This window comes from Anolis sagrei, chromosome 1 (genome assembly GCF_037176765.1).
Source record: "Anolis sagrei isolate rAnoSag1 chromosome 1, rAnoSag1.mat, whole genome shotgun sequence".
Lineage (NCBI taxonomy): Eukaryota > Metazoa > Chordata > Lepidosauria > Squamata > Dactyloidae > Anolis > Anolis sagrei.
In genome coordinates, this window is record NC_090021.1 from 345,197,803 (window position 1) to 345,225,768 (window position 27,966).

The 27,966-nt window shown below is 50.1% G+C and overlaps 1 protein-coding gene across 1 annotated transcript; it reads left to right on the forward strand.

Annotated features, from left to right (window-relative positions):
- Positions 1–444: 444 nt before the first annotated feature.
- Positions 445–27,966, forward strand: LOC132782066 (zinc finger protein 585A-like). Its single transcript, XM_067463176.1, has 2 exons — positions 445–505; positions 23,527–27,966. Exon 2 carries the CDS (start codon positions 23,808–23,810, stop codon positions 27,114–27,116), a length of 3,309 nt encoding a protein of 1,102 aa, XP_067319277.1. The 5' UTR covers positions 445–505; positions 23,527–23,807; the 3' UTR covers positions 27,117–27,966.

A 27,966-nucleotide genomic window follows, 5' to 3' on the forward strand; every position in this document is an offset into this window, starting at 1 on the left:
CCCTCCCTCCCTCCCTCCCTGGGGGTCTCTGGAAGCGGCCCCACCCCTCGCCGCCCACCTAGGGGCACGCAGGCAGACCTCCGCCCACTCCCACTGGGCACACTGACCCCAGCCCCGCCCAGCCCTCCCCCTCCCTCTCTCTCTGAAGAAAGCGGCGGCGGCGCCCCCTGCCGGTCTGTGGGGACCAACGGCCAGGCCTGCCCGCGCCTGCGCAGAAAGGCGCCTCCCTGGGCGGCAGCAGGGAGGGACGGAGGGAGGGAACGAAGGAAGGAGGGGGTCCGCCTCTCCTTCAAACACGCGAGGGAGGGAGGGAGGGGGCGGGGCCGAGAAGTCCTCCGGAGGCCCCGCCCTCCTCCTCCTCCTCCTCCTCTCGAGGAAGCCAGCCCTCCCCTGGCCCCGCCCTCTTGGCTTCCCAGGGAAGGAGGGAGGTTGACGCCACCCAGGCCACGCCCCCTCTCGCCGCCGCCGCCGCTTGGCGGAAGAAGAAGAGCCGGGAGCGGCGCAGGTGAGCAGGGAGGGAGGGGCCTCGGGCGGGGGAGGGAGGGGGAGGGTCAGGGCCGGATTGGGGGGGAGGGGGCAGGAGGAGGAGGGGGAGGAGAGCGCTTCTTGGTTTGTGCCTTCACGTCCCTACGGGGGGGGGGGGGGGGAGAGTGAGGGGGGTCCCAATCGGGGAGGGAGGGGTCCCGCCCGGCAGAATGAGAGGGACAGGCGGCGCCATGTTAATCTGGAGTTTTGGCATGGAAAGCATATACCCCCCCCCCCCTCAGGCCAGCCTCCCACACACGGATCCGCCGCAGCCCCCCCCCTCCTCCCTCCCTCCCTCCCTCCCTCCCTCCCTCCCTGGCAGGCCCCTTCCCCCCCCCCTGTCCTCCCGCCCTCCCTCCTTGAGGCGCCGCCCTTCTCGGGCCTTCCTTCCTTCCTTCAATCCTTCCTTCCGCTTTGCCCTTTTGAAGCCGCGGCCGCCATCTTTGTGAGGAGGAGGAGGCCTTCAGGAAGGGAGCCTGAAACGCCTCCGCAAGGATTGGCATGCTGGGCTGCGGGGAGGGGTGTGGCCACACTGCCCAGCCAATGAGGAGGCGCCACGCATGGAGGGGGCGGGGTTTCTGCCCTTTAAAACACCTGCTGTGCCTCCCTCGAGGCTTCATTGCGAGAGGGGGCGCCGAGGGAAGGGAGGGTCGACTCTCTGCTACTGCTTCTGAGGGGGGGGAGGGCTAGGCTGCCTGGGTAGGACAAGACCACCGCTCAGCATCCACAAGCATTACTTGGAAAACAAGCATTGCTATTTATTTCCTTGTGTTTTGGAAACTAGAAATAGGGCTTTATTTCTCTATGGCTTCTGTGAACTCCTTGGCTGGGTTTGAGAAACTAGGAAATGGGCTTCACTATTTTTTAGTTCTTGTTTTTTGGAAACTAAAAATGGTTCTTCTTTACTCAATCTTTCTTGACTTTGGAGACTGCAAATGGGGCTGGAGACAAGCCAAGGCAGTGGGGAGCCTGTACTTTTCACCTCCTGTTAAACTCTGGGCAAATGGGGCTTTAGCCAAACAAATACCAACTCTTATTCTACTTCAGGTGTTAGAATAAAGTGCTTTGATTAGAGACAGTAGGCGCTTATCCGTATTGCTGCTGGCCAGCTTATGGGCTTTAGCCAAACAAAGGCAAACACAGTTGGGAGTCTGTGTGTGTCTACTTCTTCTTACCTGCAGGTTTAACTAGCATGTTGGGGGGAAAAATAAGAAAAATCTAAAAAGAAATGTTCTCCAATATGGACCAAAACACACACCATCCCTTTGGTCTGGGGGTTCCCCTTTCTGTGTGATGCCTGCCTCCTGTTTCTACGACAAAATCCCAAAGGTTCCTTACTACTAGGACACGCTCTCCACCAGGGTTTGCTCCTCCAGAAGCCTGTGCCTCTTGTGGCCTCCTGCTTCCCCTTGGCCAAACTAGGAATCCCAATCCCAAAGGTGCCCTACTACTAGGACAAACTCTCCGCCAGGGTTTGCTCCTCCAGAAGCCTGTGCCTCTTGTGGCCTCCTGTTTCACCTTGGCCAAACTAGGAATCCCAATCCCTAAGGTTCCTTACTACTAGGACAAACTCTCCACCAGGGTTTGCTCCTCCAGAAGCCTGTGTCCCTTGTGGCCTCCTGCTTCACCTTGGCCAAACTAGGAATCCCAATCCCAAAGGTTCCTTACTACTAGGACACACTCTCCGCCAGGGTTTGCTCCTCCAGAAGCCTGTGCCTCTTGTGGCCTCCTGTTTCACCTTGGCCAAACTAGGAATCCCAATCCCAAAGGTTCCTTACTACTAGGACAAACTCTCCACCAGGGTTTGCTCCTCCAGAAGCCTGTGTCCCTTGTGGCCTCCTGCTTCACCTTGGCCAAACTAGGAATCCCAATCCCAAAGGTGCCCTACTACTAGGACAAACTCTCCGCCAGGGTTTGCTCCTCCAGAAGCCTGTGCCTCTTGTGGCCTCCTGTTTCACCTTGGCCAAACTAGGAATCCCAATCCCAAAGGTTCCTTACTACTAGGACAAACTCTCCACCAGGGTTTGCTCCTCCAGAAGCCTGTGTCCCTTGTGGCCTCCTGCTTCACCTTGGCCAAACTAGGAATCCCAATCCCAAAGGTCCCTTACTACTAGGACACACTCTCCGCCAGGGTTTGCTCCTCCAGAAGCCTGTGCCTCTTGTGGCCTCCTGTTTCAAATGGCTAAACTGGGAATCCCAATCCCAAAGGTTCCTTACTACTAGGACAAACTCTCCACCAGGGTTTGCTCCTCCAGAAGCCTGTGTCCCTTGTGGCCTCCTGCTTCACCTTGGCCAAACTAGGAATCCCAATCCCAAAGGTGCCCTACTACTAGGACAAACTCTCCGCCAGGGTTTGCTCCTCCAGAAGCCTGTGCCTCTTGTGGCCTCCTGTTTCACCTTGGCCAAACTAGGAATCCCAATCCCAAAGGTTCCTTACTAACAAGACAAACTCTCCGCCAGGGTTTGCTCCTCCAGAAGCCTGTGCCTCTTGTGGCCTCCTGTCTCACCTTGGCCAAACTAGGAATCCCAATCCCAAAGGTTCCTTACTACTAGGACAAACTCTCCACCAGGGTTTGCTCCTCCAGAAGCCTGTGTCCCTTGTGGCCTCCTGCTTCACCTTGGCCAAACTAGGAATCCCAATCCCAAAGGTCCCTTACTACTAGGACACACTCTCCGCCAGGGTTTGCTCCTCCAGAAGCCTGTGCCTCTTGTGGCCTCCTGTTTCACCTTGGCCAACCTAGGAATCCCAATCCCAAAGGTCCCTTACTACTAGGACACACTCTCCGCCAGGGTTTGCTCCTCCAGAAGCCTGTGCCTCTTGTGGCCTCCTGTTTCAAATGGCTAAACTGGGAATCCCAATCCCAAAGGTTCCTTACTACTAGGACAAACTCTCCACCAGGGTTTGCTCCTCCAGAAGCCTGTGTCCCTTGTGGCCTCCTGCTTCACCTTGGCCAAACTAGGAATCCCAATCCCAAAGGTGCCCTACTACTAGGACAAACTCTCCACCAGGGTTTGCTCCTCCAGAAGCCTGTGTCTCTTGTGCCCTCCTGTTTCACCTTGGCCAAACTAGGAATCCCAATCCCTAAGGTTCCTTACTACTAGGACACACTCTCCGCCAGGGTTTGCTCCTCCAGAAGCCTGTGTCTCTTGTGCCCTCCTGTTTCACCTTGGCCAAACTAGGAATCCCAATCCCAAAGGTTCCTTACTACTAGGACAAACTCTCCACCAGGGTTTGCTCCTCCAGAAGCCTGTGTCCCTTGTGGCCTCCTGCTTCACCTTGGCCAAACTAGGAATCCCAATCCCAAAGGTCCCTTACTACTAGGACACACTCTCCGCCAGGGTTTCCTCCTCCAGAAGCCTGTGCCTCTTGTGGCCTCCTGTTTCAAATGGCTAAACTAGGAATCCCAATCCCAAAGGTTCCTTACTACTAGGACAAACTCTCCACCAGGGTTTGCTCCTCCAGAAGCCTGTGTCCCTTGTGGCCTCCTGCTTCACCTTGGCCAAACTAGGAATCCCAATCCCAAAGGTCCCTTACTACTAGGACACACTCTCCGCCAGGGTTTGCTCCTCCAGAAGCCTGTGCCTCTTGTGGCCTCCTGTTTCAAATGGCTAAACTGGGAATCCCAATCCCAAAGGTTCCTTACTACTAGGACAAACTCTCCACCAGGGTTTGCTCCTCCAGAAGCCTGTGTCCCTTGTGGCCTCCTGTTTCACCTTGGCCAAACTAGGAATCCCAATCCCAAAGGTCCCTTACTACTAGGACACACTCTCCGCCAGGGTTTGCTCCTCCAGAAGCCTGTGCCTCTTGTGGCCTCCTGTTTCACCTTGGCCAAACTAGGAATCCCAACCCCAAAGGTTCCTTACTACTAGGACACACTCTCCGCCAGGGTTTGCTCCTCCAGAAGCCTGTGCCTCTTGTGGCCTCCTGTTTCACCTTGGCCAAACTAGGAATCCCAATCCCAAAGGTTCCTTACTACTAGGACACACTCTCCGCCAGGGTTTGCTCCTCCAGAAGCCTGTGCCTCTTGTGGCCTCCTGTTTCAAATGGCTAAACTAGGAATCCCAATCCCTAAGGTTCCTTACTACTAGGACAAACTCTCCACCAGGGTTTGCTCCTCCAGAAGCCTGTGTCCCTTGTGGCCTCCTGCTTCACCTTGGCCAAACTAGGAATCCCAATCCCAAAGGTCCCTTACTACTAGGACACACTCTCCGCCAGGGTTTGCTCCTCCAGAAGCCTGTGCCTCTTGTGGCCTCCTGTTTCAAATGGCTAAACTGGGAATCCCAATCCCAAAGGTTCCTTACTACTAGGACAAACTCTCCACCAGGGTTTGCTCCTCCAGAAGCCTGTGTCCCTTGTGGCCTCCTGTTTCACCTTGGCCAAACTAGGAATCCCAATCCCAAAGGTTCCTTACTACTAGGACAAACTCTCCGCCAGGGTTTGCTCCTTACTAACAAGAATCCCTTACTAACAAGAATTCCTTACTAACAAGAATCCCAATCCCAAAGGTTCCTTACTACTAGGACAAACTCTCCACCAGGGTTTGCTCCTCCAGAAGCCTGTGCCTCTTGTGGCCTCCTGTTTCACCTTGGCCAAACTAGGAATCCCAACCCCAAAGGTTCCTTACTACTAGGACACACTCTCCGCCAGGGTTTGCTCCTCCAGAAGCCTGTGCCTCTTGTGGCCTCCTGTTTCACCTTGGCCAAACTAGGAATCCCAATCCCAAAGGTGCCCTACTACTAGGACAAACTCTCCACCAGGGTTTGCTCCTCCAGAAGCCTGTGCCTCTTGTGGCCTCCTGTTTCAAATGGCTAAACTAGGAATCCCAATCCCAAAGGTTCCTTACTACTAGGACAAACTCTCCGCCAGGGTTTGCTCCTCCAGAAGCCTGTGTCCCTTGTGGCCTCCTGCTTCACCTTGGCCAAACTAGGAATCCCAATCCCAAAGGTGCCCTACTACTAGGACAAACTCTCCACCAGGGTTTGCTCCTCCAGAAGCCTGTGTCCCTTGTGGCCTCCTGTTTCACCTTGGCCAAACTAGGAATCCCAATCCCAAAGGTTCCTTACTACTAGGACACACTCTCCGCCAGGGTTTGCTCCTCCAGAAGCCTGTGCCTCTTGTGGCCTCCTGTTTCACCTTGGCCAAACTAGGAATCCCAATCCCAAAGGTCCCTTACTACTAGGACACGCTCTCCGCCAGGGTTTGCTCCTCCAGAAGCCTGTGCCTCTTGTGGCCTCCTGTTTCACCTTGGCCAAACTAGGAATCCCAATCCCAAAGGTTCCTTACTACTAGGACACACTCTCCGCCAGGGTTTGCTCCTCCAGAAGCCTGTGCCTCTTGCGGCCTCCTCTTTCACCTTGGCCAAACTAGGAATCCCAATCCCAAAGGTTCCTTACTACTAGGACAAACTCTCCGCCAGGGTTTGCTCCTCCAGAAGCCTGTGTCTCTTGCGGCCTCCTCTTTCACCTTGGCCAAACTAGGAATCCCAATCCCAAAGGTTCCTTACTAACAAGACAAACTCTCCGCCAGGGTTTGCTCCTCCAGAAGCCTGTGCCTCTTGTGGCCTCCTCTCTCACATTGGCCAAACTAGGAATCCCAATCCCAACGGTTCCTTACTACTAGGACAAACTCTCCGCCAGGGTTTGCTCCTCCAGACGCCTGTGCCTCTTGTGGCCTCCTGTCTCACCTTGGCCAAACTAGGAATCCCAATCCCAAAGGTTCCTTACTACTAGGACAAACTCTCCACCAGGGTTTGCTCCTCCAGAAGCCTGTGTCTCTTGTGGCCTCCTGTTTCACATTGGCCAAACTAGGAATCCCAATCCCTAAGGTTCCTTACTACTAGGACACACTCTCCGCCAGGGTTTGCTCCTCCAGACGCCTGTGCCTCTTGTGGCCTCCTGTTTCACCTTGGCCAAACTAGGAATCCCAATCCCAAAGGTTCCTTACTACTAGGACACACTCTCCGCCAGGGTTTGCTCCTCCAGACGCCTGTGTCTCTTGCGGCCTCCTCTTTCACCTTGGCCAAACTAGGAATCCCAATCCCAAAGGTTCCTTACTACTAGGACAAACTCTCCGCCAGGGTTTGCTCCTCCAGAAGCCTGTGTCTCTTGCGGCCTCCTCTTTCACCTTGGCCAAACTAGGAATCCCAATCCCAAAGGTTCCTTACTAACAAGACAAACTCTCCGCCAGGGTTTGCTCCTCCAGAAGCCTGTGCCTCTTGTGGCCTCCTGTTTCACCTTGGCCAAACTAGGAATCCCAATCCCAAAGGTTCCTTACTAACAAGACAAACTCTCCGCCAGGGTTTGCTCCTCCAGAAGCCTGTGTCTCTTGTGGCCTCCTGTTTCACCTTGGCCAAACTAGGAATCCCAATCCCAAAGGTTCCTTACTACTAGGACACACTCTCCGCCAGGGTTTGCTCCTCCAGAAGCCTGTGCCTCTTGTGGCCTCCTGTCTCACCTTGGCCAAACTAGGAATCCCAATCCCAAAGGTTCCTTACTACTAGGACAAACTCTCCGCCAGGGTTTGCTCCTCCAGAAGCCTGTGTCTCTTGTGGCCTCCTGTTTCACCTTGGCCAAACTGGGAATCCCAATCCCAAAGGTCCCTTACTACTAGGACACACTCTCCGCCAGGGTTTGCTCCTCCAGAAGCCTGTGCCTCTTGTGCCCTCCTGTTTCACCTTGGCCAAACTAGGAATCCCAATCCCAAGGGTTCCTTACTACTAGGACACACTCTCCGCCAGGGTTTGCTCCTCCAGAAGCCTGTGCCTCTTGTGGCCTCCTGTTTCACCTTGGCCAAACTAGGAATCCCAACCCCAAATGTTCCTTACTACTAGGACAGACTCTCCGCCAGGGTTTGCTCCTCCAGACGCCTGTGCCTCTTGTGGCCTCCTGTCTCACCTTGGCCAAACTAGGAATCCCAATCCCTAAGGTTCCTTACTACTAGGACAAACTCTCCGCCAGGGTTTGCTCCTCCAGAAGCCTGTGTCTCTTGTGGCCTCCTGTTTCACATTGGCCAAACTAGGAATCCCAATCCCTAAGGTTCCTTACTACTAGGACACACTCTCCGCCAGGGTTTGCTCCTCCAGACGCCTGTGCCTCTTGTGGCCTCCTGTTTCACCTTGGCCAAACTAGGAATCCCAATCCCAAAGGTTCCTTACTACTAGGACACACTCTCCGCCAGGGTTTGCTCCTCCAGACGCCTGTGTCTCTTGCGGCCTCCTCTTTCACCTTGGCCAAACTAGGAATCCCAATCCCAAAGGTTCCTTACTACTAGGACAAACTCTCCGCCAGGGTTTGCTCCTCCAGAAGCCTGTGTCTCTTGCGGCCTCCTCTTTCACCTTGGCCAAACTAGGAATCCCAATCCCAAAGGTTCCTTACTAACAAGACAAACTCTCCGCCAGGGTTTGCTCCTCCAGAAGCCTGTGCCTCTTGTGGCCTCCTCTCTCACATTGGCCAAACTAGGAATCCCAATCCCAACGGTTCCTTACTACTAGGACAAACTCTCCGCCAGGGTTTGCTCCTCCAGACGCCTGTGCCTCTTGTGGCCTCCTGTCTCACCTTGGCCAAACTAGGAATCCCAATCCCAAAGGTTCCTTACTACTAGGACAAACTCTCCGCCAGGGTTTGCTCCTCCAGAAGCCTGTGTCTCTTGTGGCCTCCTGTTTCACATTGGCCAAACTAGGAATCCCAATCCCTAAGGTTCCTTACTACTAGGACACACTCTCCGCCAGGGTTTGCTCCTCCAGACGCCTGTGCCTCTTGTGGCCTCCTGTTTCACCTTGGCCAAACTAGGAATCCCAATCCCAAAGGTTCCTTACTACTAGGACACACTCTCCGCCAGGGTTTGCTCCTCCAGACGCCTGTGTCTCTTGCGGCCTCCTCTTTCACATTGGCCAAACTAGGAATCCCAATCCCAAAGGTTCCTTACTACTAGGACAAACTCTCCGCCAGGGTTTGCTCCTCCAGAAGCCTGTGTCTCTTGCGGCCTCCTCTTTCACCTTGGCCAAACTAGGAATCCCAATCCCAAAGGTTCCTTACTAACAAGACAAACTCTCCGCCAGGGTTTGCTCCTCCAGAAGCCTGTGCCTCTTGTGGCCTCCTGTTTCACCTTGGCCAAACTAGGAATCCCAATCCCTAAGGTTCCTTACTACTAGGACAGACTCTCCGCCAGGGTTTGCTCCTCCAGAAGCCTGTGCCTCTTGTTGCCTCCTGTTTCACCTTGGCCAAACTAGGAATCCCAATCCCAAGGGTCCCTTACTACTAGGACAAGCTCTCCGCCAGGGTTTGCTCCTCCATAAGCCTGTGTCTCTTGTGGCCTCCTGTCTCACCTTGGCCAAACTAGGAATCCCAACCCCAAAGGTTCCTTACTACTAGGACAGACTCTCCGCCAGGGTTTGCTCCTCCAGAAGCCTGTGCCTCTTGTGGCCTCCTGTTTCACCTTGGCCAAACTAGGAATCCCAACCCCAATGGTTCCTTACTACTAGGACAAACTTTCCGCCAGGGTTTGCTCCTCCAGAAGCCTGAGCTTCTTGTGGCCTCCTGTCTCACCTTGGCCAAACTAGGAATCCCAATCCCAAAGGTTCCTTACTACCAGGACAGACTTTCCGCCAGGGTTTGCTCCTCCAGAAGCCTGAGCCTCTTGTGGCCTCCTGTTTCACCTTGGCCAAACTAGGAATCCCAACCCCAATGGTTCCTTACTACTAGGACAAACTCTCCGCCAGGGTTTGCTCCTCCAGAAGCCTGAGCCTCTTGTGGCCTCCTGTCTCACCTTGGCCAAACTAGGAATCCCAATCCCAAAGGTTCCTTACTACTAGGACAAACTCTCCGCCAGGGTTTGCTCCTCCAGAAGCCTGTGCCTCTTGTGGCCTCCTGTTTCACCTTGGCCAAACTAGGAATCCCAACCCCAACGGTTCCTTACTACTAGGACAAACTCTCCGCCAGGGTTTGCTCCTCCAGACGCCTGTGTCTCTTGCGGCCTCCTGTTTCACCTTGGCCAAACTAGGAATCCCAACCCCAAAGGTTCCTTACTACTAGGACAAACTCTCCGCCAGGGTTTGCTCCTCCAGAAGCCTGTGCCTCTTGTGGCCTCCTGTTTCACCTTGGCCAAACTAGGAATCCCAATCCCAACGGTTCCTTACTAACAGGACAAACTCTCCGCCAGGGTTTGCTCCTCCAGACGCCTGTGTCTCTTGCGGCCTCCTGTTTCACCTTGGCCAAACTAGGAATCCCAACCCCAAAGGTTCCTTACTACTAGGACAAACTCTCCGCCAGGGTTTGCTCCTCCAGAAGCCTGTGTCTCTTGCGGCCTCCTGTTTCACCTTGGCCAAACTAGGAATCCCAATCCCAAAGGTTCCTTACTACTAGGACAAACTCTCCGCCAGGGTTTGCTCCTCCAGAAGCCTGTGCCTCTTGTGGCCTCCTGTTTCACCTTGGCCAAACTAGGAATCCCAATCCCAAGGGTCCCTTACTACTAGGACAGACTCTCCGCCAGGGTTTGCTCCTCCAGAAGCCTGTGCCTCTTGTGGCCTCCTGTTTCACCTTGGCCAAACTAGGAATCCCAACCCCAAAGGTTCCTTACTACTAGGACAAACTCTCCGCCAGGGTTTGCTCCTCCAGAAGCCTGAGCCTCTTGTGGCCTCCTGTCTCACCTTGGCCAAACTAGGAATCCCAATCCCAAAGGTTCCTTACTACCAGGACAGACTTTCCGCCAGGGTTTGCTCCTCCAGAAGCCTGTGTCTCTTGTGCCCTCCTGTTTCACCTTGGCCAAACTAGGAATCCCCACCCCAAAGGTTCCTTACTACTAGGACACACTCTCTGCAAGGGTTTGCTCCTCCAGAAGCCTGTGCCTCTTGTGGCCTCCTCTCTCACATTGGCCAAACTAGGAATCCCAATCCCAACGGTTCCTTACTACTAGGACAAACTCTCCGCCAGGGTTTGCTCCTCCAGACGCCTGTGCCTCTTGTGGCCTCCTGTCTCACCTTGGCCAAACTAGGAATCCCAATCCCAAAGGTTCCTTACTACTAGGACAAACTCTCCACCAGGGTTTGCTCCTCCAGAAGCCTGTGTCTCTTGTGGCCTCCTGTTTCACATTGGCCAAACTAGGAATCCCAATCCCTAAGGTTCCTTACTACTAGGACACACTCTCCGCCAGGGTTTGCTCCTCCAGACGCCTGTGCCTCTTGTGGCCTCCTGTTTCACCTTGGCCAAACTAGGAATCCCAATCCCAAAGGTTCCTTACTACTAGGACACACTCTCCGCCAGGGTTTGCTCCTCCAGACGCCTGTGTCTCTTGCGGCCTCCTCTTTCACCTTGGCCAAACTAGGAATCCCAATCCCAAAGGTTCCTTACTACTAGGACAAACTCTCCGCCAGGGTTTGCTCCTCCAGAAGCCTGTGTCTCTTGCGGCCTCCTCTTTCACCTTGGCCAAACTAGGAATCCCAATCCCAAAGGTTCCTTACTAACAAGACAAACTCTCCGCCAGGGTTTGCTCCTCCAGAAGCCTGTGCCTCTTGTGGCCTCCTCTCTCACATTGGCCAAACTAGGAATCCCAATCCCAACGGTTCCTTACTACTAGGACAAACTCTCCGCCAGGGTTTGCTCCTCCAGACGCCTGTGCCTCTTGTGGCCTCCTGTCTCACCTTGGCCAAACTAGGAATCCCAATCCCAAAGGTTCCTTACTACTAGGACAAACTCTCCACCAGGGTTTGCTCCTCCAGACGCCTGTGCCTCTTGTGGCCTCCTGTTTCACCTTGGCCAAACTAGGAATCCCAATCCCTAAGGTTCCTTACTACTAGGACAAACTCTCCGCCAGGGTTTGCTCCTCCAGACGCCTGTGCCTCTTGTGGCCTCCTGTCTCACCTTGGCCAAACTAGGAATCCCAATCCCTAAGGTTCCTTACTACTAGGACACACTCTCCGCCAGGGTTTGCTCCTCCAGACGCCTGTGCCTCTTGTGGCCTCCTGTTTCACCTTGGCCAAACTAGGAATCCCAATCCCAAAGGTTCCTTACTACTAGGACAAACTCTCCGCCAGGGTTTGCTCCTCCAGACGCCTGTGCCTCTTGTGGCCTCCTGTCTCACCTTGGCCAAACTAGGAATCCCAATCCCAAAGGTTCCTTACTACTAGGACAAACTCTCCACCAGGGTTTGCTCCTCCAGACGCCTGTGCCTCTTGTGGCCTCCTGTTTCACCTTGGCCAAACTAGGAATCCCAATCCCAAAGGTTCCTTACTACTAGGACAAACTCTCCGCCAGGGTTTGCTCCTCCAGACGCCTGTGCCTCTTGTGGCCTCCTGTCTCACCTTGGCCAAACTAGGAATCCCAATCCCTAAGGTTCCTTACTACTAGGACACACTCTCCGCCAGGGTTTGCTCCTCCAGACGCCTGTGCCTCTTGTGGCCTCCTGTTTCACCTTGGCCAAACTAGGAATCCCAATCCCAAAGGTTCCTTACTACTAGGACAAACTCTCCGCCAGGGTTTGCTCCTCCAGAAGCCTGTGTCTCTTGCGGCCTCCTCTTTCACCTTGGCCAAACTAGGAATCCCAATCCCAAAGGTTCCTTACTAACAAGACAAACTCTCCGCCAGGGTTTGCTCCTCCAGAAGCCTGTGCCTCTTGTGGCCTCCTGTTTCACCTTGGCCAAACTAGGAATCCCAATCCCAAAGGTTCCTTACTACTAGGACACACTCTCCGCCAGGGTTTGCTCCTCCAGAAGCCTGTGCCTCTTGTGGCCTCCTGTCTCACCTTGGCCAAACTAGGAATCCCAATCCCAAAGGTTCCTTACTACTAGGACAAACTCTCCGCCAGGGTTTGCTCCTCCAGAAGCCTGTGCCTCTTGTGGCCTCCTGTTTCACCTTGGCCAAACTAGGAATCCCAACCCCAAATGTTCCTTACTACTAGGACAGACTCTCCGCCAGGGTTTGCTCCTCCAGAAGCCTGTGTCTCTTGTGGCCTCCTGTCTCACCTTGGCCAAACTAGGAATCCCAATCCCTAAGGTTCCTTACTACTAGGACAAGCTCTCCGCCAGGGTTTGCTCCTCCAGAAGCCTGTGTCTCTTGTGGCCTCCTGTCTCACCTTGGCCAAACTAGGAATCCCAATCCCAAAGGTTCCTTACTACTAGGACACACTCTCCGCCAGGGTTTGCTCCTCCAGAAGCCTGTGCCTCTTGTGGCCTCCTGTTTCACCTTGGCCAAACTAGGAATCCCAATCCCAAGGGTTCCTTACTACTAGGACAAGCTCTCCGCCAGGGTTTGCTCCTCCAGAAGCCTGTGCCTCTTGTGGCCTCCTGCTTCACCTTGGCCAAACAAGGAATCCCAATCCCAAAGGTTCCTTACTACTAGGACACACTCTCCGCCAGGGTTTGCTCCTCCAGAAGCCTGTGCCTCTTGTGGCCTCCTGTTTCACCTTGGCCAAACTAGGAATCCCAACCCCAAAGGTCCCTTACTACTAGGACAAACTCTCCGCCAGGGTTTGCTCCTCCAGACGCCTGTGTCTCTTGTGGCCTCCTGCTTCACCTTGGCCAAACTAGGAATCCCAACCCCAAAGGTCCCTTACTACTAGGACACACTCTCCGCCAGGGTTTGCTCCTCCAGACGCCTGTGCCTCTTGTGGCCTCCTGTTTCACCTTGGCCAAACTAGGAATCCCAACCCCAAAGGTCCCTTACTACTAGGACACACTCTCCGCCAGGGTTTGCTCCTCCAGACGCCTGTGCCTCTTGTGGCCTCCTGCTTCACCTTGGCCAAACTAGGAATCTCAATCCCAAAGGTTCCTTACTACTAGGACAAGCTCTCCGCCAGGGTTTGCTCCTCCAGAAGCCTCTGTCTCTTGTGGCCTCCTGTTTCACCTTGGCCAAACTAGGAATCTCAATCCCAAGGGTCCCTTACTACTAGGACAAGCTCTCCGCCAGGGTTTGCTCCTCCAGAAGCCTGTGCCTCTTGTGCCCTCCTGTTTCACCTTGGCCAAACTAGGAATCCCAACCCCAAAGGTTCCTTACTACTAGGACAAGCTCTCCGCCAGGGTTTGCTCCTCCAGAAGCCTGTGTCTCTTGTGGCCTCCTGTTTCACCTTGGCCAAACTAGGAATCCCAACCCCAAAGGTTCCTTACTACTAGGACAAGCTCTCCGCCAGGGTTTGCTCCTCCAGAAGCCTGTGCCTCTTGTGGCCTCCTGTTTCACCTTGGCCAAACTAGGAATCCCAATCCCAAAGGTTCCTTACTACCAGGACAAACTCTCCGCCAGGGTTTGTGTTAGCAGAGTTATGATATCAAATTGCAAAAGTGTCATAATAATTTTAAAAAACTACAGCAGAAACGTACTTTATTACTTTATTTAAAAACAAACCCACCCAGAGACCCGCCCAGAGACTACAGGCAGGTGCAAACTATAACGACAACAGTAATGAGCTCCACCTGCATCCAATTGACAAGATTTAAATCAAAGGTACAAACCTTCCAACTAAACATAACTAAAAAATATTCACTGAACAATATAATTTTGTACACTTTGTAATACTTTCAACACTCCTCCACAAAATTATATTAGTTCATATTTAAAAATTCAATTTCTCACAAAACTGATTATGTTTTTCAAAAGCAAGAGGTTTAGTCAAAATGTCAGCAACATTTTCAGCTGAAGGAATATAATTGAGAACAATTCTTTTGTCTTTAAGAGATTGTGGTACATTTGAATATCTGGACTTTGTTTTCATATTTTGACTTTTACCCAAAGCGATGCAGGTTTGGGAATCAACATAAACTTGCTTCGGCAATTCTGAATCCATGTTAATACTTCTAATCATAGATTCCAGCCATTCTGCTGATGTCAAAGCATCGGACAACGCTGAGAATTCAGCTTCTCCAGAATTTGATGCCACAATTTTCTGTCTTCTGCTCTTCCCTGCTACCCCTCTATTCTGCTTTGGTTAGACCACATCTGGAATATTGTGTCCAATTCTGGGCACCACAATTCAAGAGAGATATTGACAAGCTGGAATGTGTCCAGAGGAGGGCGACTCAAATGATCAAGGGTCTGGAGAACAAGCCCTATGAGGAGCGGCTTAAGGAGCTGGGCATGTATAGCCTGAAGAAGAGAAGGCTGAGAGGGGATATGATAGCCATGTATAAATATTAGGGCTGGTCAATTCGTTTCGTTAATTCGTAATTCGTTAAAAAATTCGTTAATTTTTGAATTACGAAACGATTACAAAACATTTTTTTTAACCTGGAAGTGTTTTTAAATATCGAAACGGCAGGCGCCAAAAAATTTTGTACTTCCGTCCATTTCGGAAATACGTAAGATGGCCGCCTGCCGATGCTTGCTGAGAGGGGCGAGCGAGAGGGGCGAGCGAGCGGCGAGCGAGGGGCGAGCGAGCGGTGAGCGAGAGGGGCGGAAGCACTCTCTCCTGACATTTCACCCACATCTATGGCAGGCATCCTCAGAGGTTGAGGTCTGTTGGAAACTAGGCAAGTGGGGTTGATATATCTGTGGAATAATGTTCAGGGTGGGAGGAAGAACTCTTGTCTGCTGGAGCGAGAGGGGCGAGCGAGCGGCGAGCGAGAGGGCCCGCCAGAGTGAGTGCCTGCCTTCCCTCCTTAATAATAATTAATAATAATTAATCCCTATTCTACTAAATTAATAATTAAATTTAAAAAATATTTAAAAAATATTGAAAAAAAAAGGGCGCCATCTTTACAAACTGTTTTGTAAATATTTACGAAATTTCGTAAATACTGAAACTTTTTTTGGGGAAAGTTTTGTAATTATTTTAAATATCGAAACAAAAAAAACCCCCAATTACAAATCGATTTTAGAAACAAATTTTTGCGTTGTTACCCAGGCCTAATAAATATGTGAGAGGAAGCCACAGGGAGGAGGAGGGAGCAAGCTTGTTTTCTGCTTCCTTGGAGACTAGGACACAATGGAACAATGGCTTCAAACTACAAGAGAGGAGATTCCCTCTGAACATGAGGAAGAACTTCCTGACTGTGAGAGCTGTTCAGCAGTGGAACTCTCTGCCCCGGAGGGAGTGTGGTGGAGGCTCCTTCTTTGGAAGCTTTTAAGCAGAGGCTGGATGGCCATCTGTCAGGGGTGATTTGAATGCAGTATTCCTGCTTCTTGGCAGAATGGGGTTGGACTGGATGGCCCAGGAGGTCTCTTCCAACTCTTTGATTCTATGATTCTTCCAACGCACTGGCGTTGTTGTGACTCAGGTAGCAGAGATTGTCTTACACAGCAATTGAAGTGTTAATAGCAGTCTTTAATGAGTGTCTAACTGAAAACAGCACTTAACAGCAGTGTAATTAGCAAAACAAAAGAGCCTTCAAGCTGGATCTTCCAGGACTTGAGCTCAGCAAAAAGGAAAGCAAGAGTTAACTTGAGGGTGTGGCAACTAACAGACAGGGAGGACTCCAAAATGGAAGTCCTTCCCCGGAAGCAGGGGCGGGCCCAAAGAGCTGCTCCCTGGACCAATCACTGCAAAGAGTTTGCAGGCTGGCTTTTTTTCCCCCTGCCCTTGGCTGCAAACTCCAGTCCCTGCAAGAGAAAGGCAAGGGGCAGCCACTTCAAGCAACCAAAAAAGGCAATACAAACCTGTCTCCTGGGAGACAGAGCAGGAGCTCTTGCTTGATGAGAAGGCAAAGTCCACCAGAAGCTCGGCCTTTATTTCTTATTTTTTGGGCCGGTACATCCCACCTTTGGAAGCCTGGGAGTTTCACTGGGTCCTCCTCCCCCATTAACCAACTTTCCTGAATGGCTGTTATATCCAATTTGGAAAGGAAACCTACTAGTTCACTTTCCACTGCTTCCTTCCATCCAGCTACATTCCAAGAAACCATTTGTATATTTTCCCCACAGGCAGACTGTTCTGTATGACATCGTGGGGTAGGGCGTAAGGAAACAATCCATTCAAATTGGAAGAGGTATCCTCAGGAAGAGGATATGAGAATGGCCTCACACTGGTGGATCAATTGTGAACACTTTGAACCGATCTGGTGACGACATTGCCCAGCTTGGATCTGCACGATTTCCTTCCCTCATCTGGGTGGACTGGGAGGAGCCGGAATGCTGACTGGACGTCGCATTTTGCCACAAGGGCCCCGGGACCTTTGGCCTGCACCAAGCTGACCGCATGGTCAAATGAGGCGTCCTGGACTGAGCAGAGCTCAGGGGGGAGGGGGTGGGATCATTGACAGAAGCCCCTTTTGGGTATGAAAGGGGATGGATGAGCCGAAACTCGCCTGGAGCCTTCTTAGGGGCCACTCCAAGCGGGGAGACCCTGAAATGGTCCAGGGGAGGGGCCTGGGAAGGGCCGGCGATTCTCCCCGCGGCTACTTCCTTGGCAATTTTGCCACTAAGCACCTCGGGCATCTGCGCCGCTGATTTTAAATCCCCTGAGGTGCAGGCCCTCCTGGGTCCCATGGCTGGAGTGCGGAAACCGAAGGAAAAACCTTCCTCAAGGAAGGATGCGGCAGCCCTGTCGGGATCTGCCCTGAGCCAGGGAACCATGGGTGGGAGTGAGACTGGGGCGATGGCTAGGGCGAAGGGACTGGATTGGGGTCCACTTCCTCTGTCCCGAGGGGGCTCCTCCAGTTTCCTTCCTGGTGCTGGCCTGCATTCCAGCCCGGCCTGGCCAAAAGGGCTGTAAGGTGCTTGGCTGCTTCCCGCAAGACACCTTGGTGTGCCCCCTTGCACAATACTCACAGACATGTTCAAAGCGGCCTTGCGCCACTGGCCTTTTCCCAAGTGATACTCCCAGCAAACCGCCCTCTTGGAGTCGCGCCTACCCCAGGCCCTGTCTACAGACCTCCCTGACTCCGGCTCACCTTTCATGCTGGGCCCCACCTCGGTGAGCCAGGCATCATGGCTGATGAGGTCCCACCTGGCTCTGGCGCTCTGGGGTGCCCTCTTTCTAAAAGCTACGTCATAGGCAATGGCTGCCGCATCACCCGCCAGCACCCTGGCCCTCGAGACATGCCTTTGGGGATTGGCTAGGTGCCACCCACGCTCAGGGAAAGCCGCTGTCACCGCACCCACGAAGACCGGGTAACGCTCCACCGGCCTGCTCCTGCCCTCCTTGTGGTGCCTACTCTTGGCGGGGGGTTCCCTCTCCTCCTCCCCCCCTCCCCTTCGGGGTTTAGCAGTGTGAATATATCCATCCACATAATAGCCTTTCAGGATCTTGCTCCTGAGGCAAGGGGAGAGGTGGGTGCCAGGCGGGGGAGGGCTTTGGCTTAGCAACACAAGCAGTGTCATTAGAAACAGTCCCAGAACTTGAACCCTTCTGCATAGGAGCAAAACTTCTCAATTTGCGTTGAGCTTCAAATTCCATAATTTCCCCCGAAATAAAAGGTATCGTAAGGTCCCCGCCTGGAATTCCATGAAGAGAGTCCATAAACGCATAAAAAGGGCGAGATAGGGATCCCATCAGGATTAACGCTTGTTGCTCGGGGGGGTGGGGGGGAAATAATGTCTCTTGCTTTCTATTCTGAAAAAAGAGCCACAAGTTTTGTAACATGCGTTTGAACTGGAGTGCCCTCCTCATGTTTGAGGTTAAACAGCTGTCGCATAAGAATGATCTTTGAGCCACTTGATTGTCTTTGAAACATGTCTTTCAACATATTCCACGCAGTTTGTGCATGAGGAATATTATGAAGGTGAACCAACAAAGAATCTGACACAGACAATTGAAGGAGCGCCAAAGCTCTTTCATCTTTTTGTTGATCCGCAGGAGTTAGTTGAGCTGGCAAATTCTCAATTATGTATATAACAAAAATACCACTTGTATAACATAAACAATGATATAATCCAACAACAGTATATCAACATGCTGCACTGTTAACCTCACAGCGACAACAAACAGTATGGTGCAAACTTTTAGTACAGTCGTATTTTCTTATAAGTAGCTTGAGTAACAGCCTACCACAATTCAACAACAATATATATACATGCTGCACTGTTAACCCCACAGCGACAACAAACAATGTGGTGCAAACTTTTAGTACAGTCGTGTCTTCTTACAAGTAGCTTGTGGGACAGCCTACCACAATTCAACAACAATATATATACATGCTGCACTGTTAACCCCACAGCGACAACAAACAATGTGGTGCAAACCTTTAGTACAGTCGTGTCTTCTTATAAGTAGCTTGTGGGACAGCCTACCACAATTCAACAACAATATATATACATGCTGCACTGTTAACCCCACAGCGACAACAAACAATGTGGTGCAAACTTTTAGTACAGTCGTGTCTTCTTACAAGTAGCTTGTGGGACAGCCAACCACGACCGGTTTCGGCCTACCTCAGGCCTTCCTCTGGTGGACTGTAAGTGTACAAATCAACGTTTTACTACAGTAGCATACATATAGAATATCTGTATCATTAAACATCATAGGTTACAATACACTTTAGTACTTCCAAAAGTTATACACTTGAACAATAATACATTTGATAATACATTTAAATACTTACAAAATTATGCACATGAAAGTATGTTCTCCACGGGAGATACAAATCTTTTTGGGTTGTTATCTATACAAAAGGAACGTAATGTGGCTGTAAGTTTTGTAAATTATTAAGTTAAGAATGGTTATATTGTAGAAATATTCCAGTATTTACACATAAGAGAGGGTACTCACGAGATACTCTGCTTTGAGTTTAGTTCTGGCTGCGAGTATGGGAAAGGTCTTTGGTATTCCTCCATTTAAAGGGGAAGAACTACTTCAGGTGAAGCTCAGTTAAAGCCATAGGAGCAAGGGTTGTGAACAGCAACCACCAGATGGCACTGTGGGTGCTCTCCATGTATTTAAGAAGGGATGCATAGTACAGTAAAGGTCCAGAAATTATGTGTAACAATTGTACAAATTTGGTTCATTCAAACCATGTGGGTATTCTGTCCTTAATCTAAAAATCCAGTATGCTTCTCTCCGTAGAAGTTTGTTGTGGAAATCAATTTGTTGGGAATGAGTGACCATTTCAAGGATATGTAACTTAAAGTGTTCTGGGCTATGGTGTGAATCATCAAAGTGTTTGTAGAGTATAGACTCCCTGGAATGGTTTCTGATTTTACTCCTATGTTCAATAATCCTAGATCTTATCTCTCTGCGAGTTTGACCCACATAGGAAAGATTGCAACTACAAATGAGTAAATAAACTAATCCCTTTGAGGTGCAGGTCGCAAAATGGGAAAATATGAACTCAAATGATAGATGTGGATGTACGAGAATTTTAGTTTCCACCAGTAGCGAACAAACCGAACAGTGTCCACAACGGTAGTTGCCGACCAAAACCGACCTAGGGGACGGGGTTCTGTGGGTTACATCTGAGTGTACTAATACGTCACCAATATTTCGAGTCCTTCTCGAATTATTCCCCATAAATTCTGGGAAACGAGATAAGCTTTAAATCTGATGCTCCAACTGAGCCAGTTCTTATCAGTTAGTCTATCAAAAGGGAGTGAACCAACTTGAACAGGCGGCAAAGCCATGGTGGTATTTCACTTTGAAGCCCCAAAGTTCCAGAAGAATAAAACTCACTGCGTTAAAAAACAAAGGACCCCCCAGTATACCCGGGTTTCAGCCCAGCCAATTTATATTCACTCCTTCAAGTAAAATTGGCTTCTAGCAGTCCAATATCTTTCAAACTTTGCAGTAATTCAAACAGGGTCGGACTCACAGACTGTTTGCTTCTCCTTTCGACTTTGCTGAAAAAAAACCTTCTGTGCAAGGCCAGACTGGAAAGCAACAAAAGTTGGCCCTAGCTGCACAGGCACGTAGAAGACAAAACTGAAACAAAAACTCCGACGTAGCAGGCCATAAACCTTCTTAATTTCTCTGAATGTGAACCTCCCAAAGTTTAGCGTTCAGCAGCAAGCTCTTACTTGAAGCCTCGCTGCTCACCAAAGCAACCAGGAGCAGAAGACTCAAAAATGCCTTCAAAAAAAAAAAAACTTCTCAATGTTCCAAACCACATACTTCAAAAACAAACATCACCTCAGACACATGGATTATGTAGTGTCTGGGCCCATAACCTGTTAGCAAAGTTATGATATCAAATTGCAAAAATATCATAATAAAAAACTACAGCAGAAACTTAATTTATTACAGTTTCAAAGTAGAAACAAACAAACAAAAACAACCACCCAGAGACCAGACCAGACACTACAGGCAGATGCAAACTCTAATAACAACAGTAATGAGCTCCGCCTGTATCCAATTGGCAAGACTTAAATTATAAGCATTCCAACAATTAAAGATACAATCCTACCAACTAAACATAACTAAAAATATTCAATGAACAATATAATTTTGTGCACTTATAATACTTTCAACAGTTTGCTCCTCCAGAATCATAGAATCAAAGAGTTGGAAGAGACCTCATGGGCCATCCAGTCCAACCCCATTCTGCCAAGAAGCAGGAATATTGCATTCAAATCACCCCTGACAGATGGCCATCCAGCCTCTGCTTAAAAGCTTCCAAAGAAGGAGCCTCCACCACACTCCCTCCGGGGCAGAGAGTTCCACTGCTGAACGGCTCTCACAGTCAGGAAGTTCTTCCTCATGTTCAGATGGAATCTCCTCTCTTGTAGTGTGAAGCCATTGCTCCCTTGCGTCCTATTCTCCAAGGAAGCAGAAAACAAGCTTGCTCCCTCCTCCTCCCTGTGGCTTCCTCTCACATATTTATACATGGCTCTCATCATATCTCCTCTCAGCCTTCTCTTCTTCTTGTGTCTCTTGTTGCCTACTGTGGAACTTTGACCAAACTAAGAATCCCAATCCCAAACCTTCCTTGCCCAATAGGACAAACTCTCCGCCAGGGTTTGCTCTTCCAAAAGCTTGTGTCTCTTGTGGCCTCAGAAGCCTATAATTGCTGACCTCTCTGCTGGCTGAAAGAATGTAGCCTCGCCCCGCCTCTCAAACAAAGCAAACACTCTGCACTGCAGCCGCTAATTTTAAACACTCACTCGGATTCCTAGTGCCCTCTAAGACAAGGCTTAACTGAAGCAGAAAGGAACAAAACGGCTTCTTGCTTTCTCACCTTCTGTGGGAGCACAACTGGTCCCTGCTAATAACAAGAAACCAAAGTGGTCCCTGGTCAAAAACAAGGTTGGGAATCACTGTTTTAGAGACCAACCCTCCAGTGTTCGTAGGATTTCCTTTTGAGAGGCCAGACTTGTAGGGCCATGTTTTTTATTTTAAGCATGGAGGAAGACTGGCTGCTCTGCTTCCCCTTTCCAGGCAGTTTTGCCCATGCAGAGTAAGACATTTGTGGGGTGGGTCAGAATAGACGCCCATTCTTCCCAGGGTCTGGATTTATTGTGCCGGTCAAAGACATTCCTAGGGCCATGTATGGAAAACCTGTGTTTCTCTAGCTCTCCTTCAGCCGCTGGAAACCTTTCCCTACACAGAGGACAAAGCGGACAAGGAGAGTGTGGGCAAAGGTGAAGGAGGCTGGTGGGGCAAAGCTTTGCATTGTGGGGCAAAGCTGTGCTTGTCTTGGCATCTCATCCTGGGGCTGAGCCAAGGGAATGAAGGGCCCAAAGGGGATTTTGAGAACATCCCCACAAGCTTCAATGCGAGTTTGAATGAGATGTGTGGGGAGGCAGGCTCTTGGTTGGCTGCAGGATTCCTTTGGGAAAAACAGGAAATTTGGTGGCAGTGGACGCCTAATTGGGATGCTCGGTAAGCAGACCTGGGCCCCATGGTGGGATGGTAGGCAGCCCAGTACTCTTTGTGTCCCTCAACATTTAGCACATCCTGATAATTCAGGTAAAAAGGTGGTAAACCATATCCATATTAAAGCCAATGAGTACCATCACACCATCCAACGTGTAATCCAAGGCTGTTCCATTTGTCATGTCACTCTTCCATATTCTCATACTTCACTTCTATCCAAGAGCTTGGTCCCATTTATTTATTTATTTATTTATTTTATTTACTTTGCTTATATACCACTGTTCTCAGCCCGAGGGCAACTCACAGCGGTGTACAACATAGAAGGAACAAGGTTCAAAATTCAACACAATCTAAAATATCAATCTAGCAATAATCAAAAAACATCATCAACAAAACACAACAATATCAAAATACAAAAAGCCATTCGCATCGTCTCATCGTTTAAACCACAATCCAGTATCATTTTCCGTTGTTCCATTCCTGTCGTCATTACCAATTATTGCACTTCTTGTTCGAACGCCTTCTTGAACAGCCAAGTCTTTAGTTTCCTGCGGAATATCATCAGGGAAGGAGCCAGTCTGATGTCCACGGGAAGGGTGTTCCACAGCCGAGGAGCCACCACCGAGAAGGCCCTGTCTCTCGTCCCCGCCAGGCGTGCTTGTGAGGCAGGCGGGATCGAGAGCAGGGCCTCCCCATAACCATGTTTTTACTTTCTTCCTGGCCAGGAGGGAGGGGACTGCTCTAATTTCACTGGGGAGGGAGTTCCATGGGCAAGGGGCCACCTCTGAGAAGGCCCTGACTTGTCCCCCAACCGCACCTGCGGAGGAGGCAGGACCGAGAGCAGGGCCTGCCAAGACAATCTTAATCTCTGAGGTGGTTCATAGAGGGAGAGGTATCTGGGCAGGTAAGCTGGGCCAGAACAATTTAGGGCTTCGTAGGGCTTCATAGCCAGCACGTCAGATTGTGCTCAATAGCAGACTGGCAGCCAGTGGAGATCGACCCAAAGAAATCATTTGTGCTCGACCCAAATAAATTGATGTGATTCTCCAATATTGCAAGGAGTTCCCCTTCCTTCCTTCCTTCTGTCATTCATTCCCCTCTTCCATCCTCCCTCCCTCCCTCCCTCTCTTCCTTCCTTTTTTCTTTCTGGATTCATTCCCTTCTTTTTTAAGATTCAGGGATTGCCATGGTTGGTATCTGTGTCTATAGCTGAGTCTCTGACGTCTGCATTTCTTGGTAGTTCCCTTTTCGACATGAGCCATGAAGGGAAAGGGGGAAATCTTGGAGCTAAAGAAGGTCTCTGACTCTCACCCTTGTTCTTTTGCTTCTTTCTTGACCAGGGAAAGGCGGATTCTGTGGAGCTGCCTCTCGGATGCAGCGAGGAAAGCAACAATATAGGAAGAAGGAATGCCCTCAAGGTGATGGTCCTTCTGAGTTCTTGACGTCACAGATCAGGAAGGAAAAAAGAAGAGTAAAGTATCTGCATTCCCATTAGAGACCTATATCACTGTTCACATGGAGGAGATTACCTAAATGCCTGGAGTGTGCTAAGAGTTCTACTGGGAGGGACCATCTGTGGTGACATGAAAGGACTCACCCTGGGGAGAAACCCTATGAATGCATGGAGGGCGGAAAGAGCTTCAGTGAAAGCGGAAGTCTGACTGAACGTCAGAGGACTCAAACTGGGGAGAGCTTCACTGACACGGAGGAGAAGCCCTATCCATGCCTGGAGTGTGGACAGTGCTTTGCTCATAGTTCAGGTCTACATTCACACCAAAGGACTCACACTGGGGAGAAGCCCTATGAAGGCCTGGAGGGTGGAACGAGCTTCGGTGAAAGTCTGACTGAACATGAGAGGACTCAAACTGGGGAGAGCTTCACTGACAATTCAAGTCTGCATTCACATCACAGCACTGACACGGAGGAGAAGCCCTATCCATGCCTGGAGTGTGGACAGTGCTTTGCTCATAGTTCAGGTCTACATTCACACCAAAGGACTCACACTGGGGAGAAGCCCTATGAAGGCCTGGAGGGTGGAACGAGCTTCGGTGAAAGTCTGACTGAACATGAGAGGACTCAAACTGGGGAGAGCTTCACTGACAATTCAAGTCTGCATTCACATCACAGCACTGACACGGAGGAGAAGCCCTATCCATGCCTGGAGTGTGGACAGTGCTTTGCTCATAGTTCAGGTCTACATTCACACCAAAGGACTCACACTGGGGAGAAGCCCTATGAAGGCCTGGAGGGTGGAACGAGCTTCGGTGAAAGTCTGACTGAACATGAGAGGACTCAAACTGGGGAGAGCTTCACTGACAATTCAAGTCTGCATTCACATCACAGCACTGACACGGAGGAGAAGCCCTATCCATGCCTGGAGTGTGGACAGTGCTTTGCTCATAGTTCAGGTCTACATTCACACCAAAGGACTCACACTGGGGAGAAGCCCTATGAAGGCCTGGAGGGTGGAACGAGCTTCGGTGAAAGTCTGACTGAACATGAGAGGACTCAAACTGGGGAGAGCTTCACTGACAATTCAAGTCTGCATTCACATCACAGCACTGACACGGAGGAGAAGCCCTATCCATGCCTGGAGTGTGGACAGTGCTTTGCTCATAGTTCAGGTCTACATTCACACCAAAGGACTCGCCCTGGGGAGAAACCCTATGAGGGCCTGAAGTGTGGAACGAGCTTCGGTGAAAGTCTGACTGAACATGAGAGGACTCAAACTGGGGAGAGCTTCACTGACAATTTAGGTCTACATTCACATCACAGCACTGACACAGAGGAGAAGCCCTATCCATGCCTGGAGTGTGGAGAATGCTTTGCTCATAGTTCAGGTCTACATTCACACCAAAGGACTCACACTGGGGAGAAGCCCTATGAAGGCCTGGAGGGTGGAACGAGCTTCGGTGAAAGTGGAAGTCTGACTGAACATGAGAGGACTCAAACTGGGGAGAGCTTAACTGACAATTCAGGTCTACATCACAGCACTGACACGGAGGAGAAGCCCTATCCATGTCTGGAGTGTGGACAATGCTTTCCTCATAGTTCGGGTCTACATTCACACCAAAGGAGTCACACTGGGGAGAAGCCCTATGAAGGCCTGGAGGGTGGAACGAGCTTAGGTGAAAGTGGAAGTCTAACTGAACATGAGAGGACTCAAACTGGGGAGAGCTTCACTGACAATTCAGGTCTACATCACAGCACTGACATGGAGGAGAAGCCCTATCAATGCCTAGAGTGTGGACAATCCTTTGCTCATAGTTCAGGCCTACATTCACACCAAAGGACTCACACTGGGGAGAAACCCTATCAATGCCTGGAGTGTGGGCAGAGCTTCACTAAGAGTGCAACTCTAACTTCACATACAAGGATTCACACCGGGGAAAAACCCTATCAATGCCTTCATTGTGGAAAGAGTTTCACTCACCGTGGAAGTCTACATACGCATCAAAGGACTCACACTGGAGAGAAACCCTATCAATGCCAGGTGTGCGGACAGAGCTTCGCTCAGAGTGGAAAGCTATATTCACATCAAAGGACTCACACTGGGGAGAAACCCTATAAATGCCAGGAGTGTGGCAAGAGCTTTGCTCAGAGTTCTCACCTACGTAGGCACCAAAGAATTCACACGGGGGAGAAACCCTATACATGCCTGGACTGTGGGCAGAGCTTCTCTGAGAGTGGAAACCTACAAGCACATCAAAGGACTCACACTGGGGAGAAGCCCTTCACATGCCTGGAGTGTGGACAGAGCTTCACTCAGAGTGCAAGTCTAAGTACACATCAAAGAACTCACACTGGGGAAAAGCCCTATCAATGCCTGGAGTGTGGACAGAGTTTCACTCACAGTGGAAGTCTAGATACACACCAAAGGACTCACACTGGAGAGAAACCCTATCAATGCCTGGAGTGTGGACAGATTTTTGCTCAGAGGGGCAGTCTGCATTCACATCAAAGGACTCACACTGGAGAGAAACCCTATAAATGCTTGGAGTGTGGAAAGAGCTTTGCTCAGAGTTCCCATCTACATAGGCATCATAGAACTCACACTGGGGAGAAACCCTATACATGCCTGGACTGTGGACAGAGCTTCTCTGAGAGTGGAAAACTACAGTTACATCAAAGGACTCACACTGGGGAGAAACTCTATACATGCTTGGAATGTGGAAAGAGCTTTGTTCATAGTTTACACCTACGTGCACATGCAAGGATTCACTCTGGGGAGAAACCCTATGCATGCCTGGAATGTGGAAAGAGCTTCAATCAGCGTGGAAATCTAGAACGACATCAGCGGACTCATACTGGGGAGAAACCCTATAAATGTCTTAATTGTGAACAGTGTTTCACTCAGCGTGGAAATCTAGATAGACATCAAAGCACTCACACTGGGGAGAAACCATATCTCTGCCTAGAGTGTGGACAGAGCTTTGCTCATAGCTCACACCTACGTTCACATCAAGGCACTCACACTGGGGTGAAACCTTACCAATGCCCGGAGTGTGGACAGAGCTTCACTCGGAGAGGGAGTCTACGTTCACATCAAAGGACTCACACGGGGGAGAAACCGTATACGTGCCAGGAATGTGGTCAGAGCTTCACTCGGAGTGGAAATCTACGTGCACATCGAAGGATTCACACTGGGGAGAAACCCTATACATGCCCAGAGTGTGGACAGAGCTTCACTAGCAGTGGAAGTCTACGTTCACATCAAAGGAACCACGCTGGGGAGAAACCCTATACTTGCTTGGAGTGTGGGCAGGGTTTCACTGATAGTTCAAGTCTACATTCCCATCAAAGTACTCACACTGGGGAGACACCCTATAAATGCCTGGAGTGTGGAGAGAGCTTCACTTGGAGTGAAGGCCTATGTCCACATCAAAGGATTGCAATGTTGGATTGCATGATTTTAAATAGTTGGTTTTAAGGATTTATTATGTTTAAATAATTGTTTTAATGCATATGTTTTTATTGCATGTGTTTTTGGGCATCTAATTGTTGCCTATATAGGTAAGCCACCGTGAGTCCCTTATGGGGTTGAGAAGGGTGGGATATAAATAACAGTAAATAAATAAATAAATAAATAAAGGACTCACACTGGGGAGAAACCCTATGAATGCCTGGAGTGTGGACAGAGCTATACTGATAGTTCAGGTTCGTTCATAGGAAAGGACTCACATTCGTCATGCTTATTAATGCTGAAAAATGAGAGCACAACGTTGGGATATTTGTATCATACTGCGGTGCCTTTGCAGAAGGCCTGGGAATATTAAAATGCATATAATGCTGGAAGAAAATTCCTAAGGTTACATTTACAATGAGACCAGAGTTGTTTCTTTGTAATGCTGATCAATTTTCTAGAAATAAAATTTGGAAAATTCCTAGAATATATGATAGCTTGGAGCAAGCATCATTTATCCTCAGAGATGGGAGGAAGTGTCATCCGCACAAGAAGAGTAACCGATTAAGAGCCGCAAGTGATGGACAAAGTGACTCCACCAAGTACAAAGAAATCTTTGCTCAACTTCAACAAAGACAGACTTATTGCTCACTTTTTCATAACAACCACAACAACCACAGGGACAAATGTCCATGGCTAGGTTTATGATTAGAAGCGTGTGTTGCCCAAAGCAGAAGAGTATCTAAATGGAGTAGACTTATAAGGTATGCAATCATCTAAGTGTGAGGTTCTTAAAGGTCTGTGTTTATTTGTGAGTGTACTTTGTGTATCTATATACTATTTTTCTCTTTTTCTTAATAAAGTAATGTTTGCAAAA

Bases quoted from the DNA above. Each gene is read 5' to 3' on its own strand.
- LOC132782066 (XM_067463176.1), top strand. From the start codon at position 23,808: ATGGAGGGCGGAAAGAGCTTCAGTGAAAGCGGAAGTCTGACTGAACGT.